We start from the raw sequence: 1,898 nt of genomic DNA, 5'->3' as shown, positions 1-1,898 counted from the left end.
TTTACACACTTCACAGCACTCACCATAGCACATACTCTCCCCAATGTCCATAACCCCAACCCCTTCTCCCAACTCCCCTCCCCCCAGGAACCCTCGGTTTGTTTTGTGAGATTAAGAGTTACTTATGTTTTGTCTCCCTCCCAATCCCATCTTGTTTCATTTATTCTTCTCCTACCCCCTTAACCCCCCATGTTGCATCTCCACTTCCTCATATCAGGGTCACCATAGTGTTTTAGGATTAAATGAGATAAAATATATAAAATATCTTGGTTAATAGGAAAATATACATAAACATACACGTTCCTTGTTTATTTATAAATATTATTCTCAGAAACAATATCAAGAGTGAGTGTTTGTGTTCAGTGATGTAATATTGCTATCTCAATTAGATAATTGAGAAGAAAAGAGAAAGATAACAACCACTTTTACGTCTGAAGTTCTAATGACTTCTGCTCTGTGCGCTAAACCCTTCTAGGTCAGTTGGGCTGCCCAGAATTCACTGGGCAAACCTTCAGTATATCAAGTTAATAAAATGTCTAAGCATTTGAGTGACTTCTGTATCTCTCCCTACCTTCCTCCTCCCCAAATCCAAAGGTTCAGGCTCTTCCAACACAAAAGACACATGGACAATGACCCCAAGGCAGCCCTCCTCCTCTTCTACTAACCTCTTTATTATTCCCAGAAAGAACCTGGTTTTCTAGAAGAGTTCATTCTTTCAAAAACAGCCAACCTGCCTCAAGGTCACCATCAAATATGAAAATGCATCAGTAGAAGACCTCTAGACCTCATTCTAGAGGCTCCTTCAGCCTGTCCAATCGCATAAAGATGAGAAAACCGAAATTTAAAGAAAAAAATAAAAGGTGACTGACCAAGAAAGGCCAGCCCATCAACTAAAGGTAGAGACAGAGTGAGATCTCACTGCCCCAACTTCCAACCCTTGTTCCTCCTATTTCCCCCAACAAAATCATCTACTTCTCTTCCCAAATCACTGTCCTCCTCATCAGTCTCTTCATGGCATTTTTCACTTCAGCATTCCTGAAGGAGTAAATGAGGGGGTTTAAGAGAGGTGTGATCACTGTGTAAAACACAGCAACTATCTTATCTGCAGGGAGGGTGACACAAGGCCTCAAGTAGACGAAGGAACAGGGAATGAAGAACAAACCCACAACAGCAATGTGAGAGGCACAGGTGGACAGCGCCTTACGCTGACCGTCTGAGGTCCGTGTCCTCAGTGAGTTCAAGATGACTACGTAGGAAGCAAGTAGTACCATGAAGCTGACCACTGAAATGGTGCCACCATTTATGATGATGAGCACACCAATAAGGAAGGTGTCTGAGCAGGCCAGCTTCAGCACAGGGTGGACATCACAGAAGTAGTGGTCAAGGACATTGAGGCCACAGAAGGGTAGCTGGAAAATGAGGAACGTTTGCCCAACAGAATGCAGCAAGCCTCCACCCCATGCTGCACCCACCAGGAGGCCACACACACGCCGGTTCATGATGGCAGTGTAGTGCAGGGGTTTACAGATGGCCACGTAGCGGTCATAGGCCATGACTGTCAGGAGAAAGATCTCAGTGCCACCAAAGAAATGGAGGAAAAATATCTGAGTGATGCATCCCTTGAGGGAAATGGTTTTCCTTTCAATGAAAGAGTCAATAATGAGCTTGGGGGCTGTGACAGAGCAGTAACAAATCTCCACAAAGGACAAATAACTGAGGAAGAAATACATGGGGGAGGTGAGCCCTTTGCTGGCTATGACTGTCACCACAATGAGGCCATTACCCAGCACAATGGCTGTGTACATGAGGAGAAACATCACAGAAATGATCTTCTGCACATCCTGTTTGGGGGAAAACCCCAAGAGAATTATTTCAGTCACATTGTTTACAGTTGTCAT

General features: G+C 44.3%; 1 protein-coding gene across 1 annotated transcript; it reads right to left on the bottom strand.

Moving 5' to 3' along the window:
- Positions 1–968: 968 nt before the first annotated feature.
- On the bottom strand, positions 969–1,898 carry LOC132008407 (olfactory receptor 4X1-like). Its single transcript, XM_059386950.1, has one exon. The coding sequence runs from the start codon at positions 1,896–1,898 to the stop codon at positions 969–971; it is 930 nt and encodes a 309-aa protein (XP_059242933.1).

The sequence above is a fragment of the Mustela nigripes genome, unplaced genomic scaffold, assembly GCF_022355385.1.
Source record: "Mustela nigripes isolate SB6536 unplaced genomic scaffold, MUSNIG.SB6536 HiC_scaffold_148, whole genome shotgun sequence".
Lineage (NCBI taxonomy): Eukaryota > Metazoa > Chordata > Mammalia > Carnivora > Mustelidae > Mustela > Mustela nigripes.
The sequence above is the reverse complement of the archived record's forward strand: the minus strand, read 5'-3'. Positions and strand labels throughout refer to the sequence as shown.

Coding starts and splice junctions, on each gene's coding strand:
- LOC132008407 (XM_059386950.1), bottom strand. CDS start 1,898: ATGACAACTGTAAACAATGTGACTGAAATAATTCTCTTGGGGTTTTCC.